This window comes from Myotis daubentonii, chromosome 2, assembly GCF_963259705.1.
Source record: "Myotis daubentonii chromosome 2, mMyoDau2.1, whole genome shotgun sequence".
Classification (NCBI taxonomy): domain Eukaryota; kingdom Metazoa; phylum Chordata; class Mammalia; order Chiroptera; family Vespertilionidae; genus Myotis; species Myotis daubentonii.
Window position 1 is genome coordinate 6871110 of NC_081841.1, and position 3750 is coordinate 6874859.

General features: G+C 45.7%; 1 protein-coding gene across 1 annotated transcript; it reads left to right on the top strand.

Annotated features, from left to right (window-relative positions):
* Positions 1 to 1473: 1473 nt before the first annotated feature.
* Positions 1474 to 1896, top strand: LOC132225995 (large ribosomal subunit protein eL33-like). Its single transcript, XM_059680902.1, has one exon. The coding sequence runs from the start codon at positions 1536 to 1538 to the stop codon at positions 1866 to 1868; it is 333 nt and encodes a 110-aa protein (XP_059536885.1). The 5' UTR covers positions 1474 to 1535; the 3' UTR covers positions 1869 to 1896.
* The last annotated feature ends 1854 nt before the right edge of the window (positions 1897 to 3750 follow it).

Genomic DNA, 3750 nt, shown 5'->3' on the forward strand with positions numbered 1-3750 from the left:
AACACAACTTCATAATATATATATAAAGTAAAAACTGCCAGAACCAAAAGGAAAAACTGACAAATCCACAATTGTAGTGGTGTATTTTTTTTCAAGGTGAGCTCATATACATATGTGTGTGTGTGTGTGTGTGTGTGTGTGTATTAGAGGCCCAGTGCACAAAATTCGTGCACCAGTAGGGTCCCTAGCAGCTGTGGGCTGCTGGTTGCCAACCGGGGCCTCCCTTCCTACTGTTGCCTGGCCGGCCCAGCCCACTGGTGGAACTCCCGGTCGAGGGGACAATTTGCATATTAGGCTTTTATTGTATTGTATTTTATTTTTATTTTTATTTTTTTCCCCCAGAGAGGATGGGAGAGGGAGAGCTAGAAACATTAATGAAGAAAGAAACATTGTTTGGCTGCCCCTGCATACCCCCTACTGGGGATCCAGCCTGCAACCCGGGAATGTGCCCTGACCACAGGAATGGAACCATGATCTCCAGGTTCATAGGTCCACTCCCAACCACTGAGCTATACTGGCCAGGCTGTAGTGAAGTATTTAACACATCCCTCTCAATAACTTATAAGGTGTTAACATAAAAACATTCAAAGCTGTGAAGAATTTTTGTGAGTTTATTTGAGCCAAACTGTCGACAATTGCTGGGAAGCAGAATCTCAACGGATTGGGATAATGCTCCAAAGAAAGGCAGTTTTTTCATCTATTTTTTAATATTTTTTTTATTGATTTCAGAGAGGAAGGGAGAGGGAGAGAGAGCTAGAAACATCAAAGATGAGAGAGAATCACTGATCGGCTGCCTTCAGCACACCCCCTACTAGGGATCCAGCCCGCAACCCAGGCATGTGCCTTTGATGGGAATAGAACCCAGGACCCTTCAGTCCACAGGCTGATGCTCTATCCACTGAGCCAAACCAGCTAGGGCTTCATCTATTTTTACACTGCAATCAAAGGACAGGACGTAGGTGGGTTACATGAAATCCAATGGTGATAGATTAGAGAGGTGGGAGAAAGCAAAGCAGGGAAACCTCTGGGATTGGATAGAGTAAAATGATGGACACATACTTCTTTTACTTGTGGGTACAGGATAGTTAACAATTGACATGATAGCAATAACAATGAAGGAGTTGGTGGTATCTATTCTGGCCCCCAGGCACATTAGGTTGTGTCCCAAGGGGTCCGGCAAAAGGGAAGTTACAAGTTACTATTTCAAGGGTATGTGATCATAGATGCAAAAAGACAAACAGGCTCAGTTCAGGTAAAGGTTGACCTCCTCAGTGAAGATACTGGCCTAGGACGTAACTACCCACCATCACTGCTTTTAAAGTTTCATTTCAGACCATCCTCTGTGGTGACTTTAGGTCTCTAAGTTTGCAAGACTGCCGTGCAGGCCTCCCCTGAGCTGGTCGGGTCAGCATGTGGCCCCTTTCGTCCACAAGGGATAGAAGATAAGAAGATAAGAAATTCAGTATGGTTTTTTTTTTCTGCCATCTTGGACCCTGTGGAGGCCTGCTGGGAACAGGACTTCTATAAGGACCAATATGTCTGGAAGGCTGTGGTCCAAGGCCATTTTTGCTGGCTATAAGCGGGGTCTCCGGAACCAGAGGGAGCACACGGCGCTTCTTAAAATTGAAGGCGTTTATGCTCGAGATGAAACAGAATTCTATCTAGGCAAGAGATGTGCTTACGTGTACACAGCAAAGAACAACACGGTGACTCCTGGTGGCAAACCAAACAAAACCAGAGTAATCTGGGGAAAGGTAACTCGTGCTCATGGAAACAGTGGAATGGCTCGTGCTAAATTCCGAAGCAACCTTCCTGCTAAGGCTATTGGACACAGAATCCGTGTAATGCTGTACCCCTCAAGGATTTAAACACTGAAAATAAATAAAGTGGATTTGTTTTCTTGTGGAAAAAAAGAAAAAGAAGAAGAAGAAGAAGAAAATAAATTCAGTATGACTATAGAAAATTTGGAAAAAGGATTCACAAACTTGACCTAACAGAGCAACCACAGAATAGACACTCTTTTCAGCCAAGTACGAAAATGTCACCCAAACGGACCATGGTGGGTTGAATAATGGCCCCCAAAGATGTCTGCCTCCTGATCCTCAGAACCTGTCACTCTGTTTTGTCACATGGCCGAGGGAAATAAGGTTACAGAAGGAATTCGGAAGTACAAATTGGCAGTTACAAAGCAGTCACAGGCATGTAAAGCCCAGCACGGGGCATAGAGCCAGTAGTACTGTAATAGCTGTGCATGGTGCCAGGGAGGTAAAGGAAATATCGGGGGGGTCACTTCATAAGTGACATAAATGGCTAACCACTGTGCTGCACTGAAACTAGCACAACATTGAATGACAACTGTAATTGGAAAATGTCCAAAAATTAAGTATGGGGAAAAAAAGATTGCTAATCAGATAACCAGGAGATAAGGAGATTAACCTGGATTACCTGGATGGATCCCAAGCAGTCATGTGTCCTTAGATGTGGAAGACAGAGGGGAAGAGTCAGTGTCGGAGGGATGCGGGAAGTCTCTAGATGCTGGAAAGGGAAGGAAACACTTCCTCCTAGATCAGTGGTTCTCAACCTTCCTAATGCCGCGACCCTTTAATACAGTTCCTCTTGTTGTGGTGACCCCCAATTTCATTGTTACAAATTGAACATAATTAAAGCATAGTGATTAATCACAAAAACAATATGTAATTATATGTGTGTTTTTCCAATGGTCTTAGGCGACCCCTGTGAAAGGGTTGTTCGACCCCCAAAGGGATTGCGACCCACAGGTTGAGAACCACTGCCCTAGATCGTCACGACGGAACTAGCCCTGGGGACACCCCGATTTTAGCCCACTGATACCCATTTCAGACTTCTGACCGCAGAGCTGTAAGATAATAAGGTTGGTTGTTCCAAGTCACTGTTTTTCCAATCTCTGTTACTTGCAGCTGATCCAATTGCTAACTGATTCCAGAGTCCACTGTCAGCAATTTTAAACAGCAGGAGCAGCCTGGCCATTGTGGCTCCGTGGTTGAGCGTCAACCTATGAACCAGGAGGTTAACAGTTAGATTCCTGGTTAGGGCACATACCCAGGTTGCGGGCTCCATCCCCAGTAGAAGAAGCGCATGAAAGGGTGTAGGTGGAATGTAGCCTGTCTTGGGGACTGACAAGAGCTGAGTCTGAAGAAGTAGGGTAGGACCCTATCCTCCCCATTCATTCAAGAAATATTAACCAAGCACCTGTTCTCTGCTGGATCCTGTGTGGAAATCAGGAATGCAGAGATAAATAGAACAAGGTCCTTGCTCTCAAAGAGCTCACAGGGGAAGAGAGAGAATTAAACTCAAGAACAAAACACTGGAGAAGGGCAGAGGCAGGAACACACACCAGATGAGCTGGAGCACAGAAACTCTTCTGGTTGCAAGGAATTCCAAAGTGCACAAGCTTTGACCAAAAGTGCATGGGCTCATACAGCCCAAAGGACGGAAGGGCAGAGGGAGGATGTGGGCAGAGGATGCGTGAGCAAAGGCAGGGCAGTGAAAAACAGGATGGAGCCTGTGGAGAGCCATGAGAGTTGGCATAAAAAACAGGGGAAGAAGCAGCAAGGGGACAAAGCCACCCACAGGCTACGCCTTGGGGTCCTTGAATGCCAGGCAACAGCATCAGATGTCCTCTGATAGGCAATGGAGAACTGTGCCGGGAGGGAAGGAGTCGTTTGAGAGGAATGCAGTGGTGAAATTTGGGTTTTAGAAGGATCACATTGT

Coding starts and splice junctions, on each gene's coding strand:
- LOC132225995 (XM_059680902.1), top strand. CDS start 1,536: ATGTCTGGAAGGCTGTGGTCCAAGGCCATTTTTGCTGGCTATAAGCGG.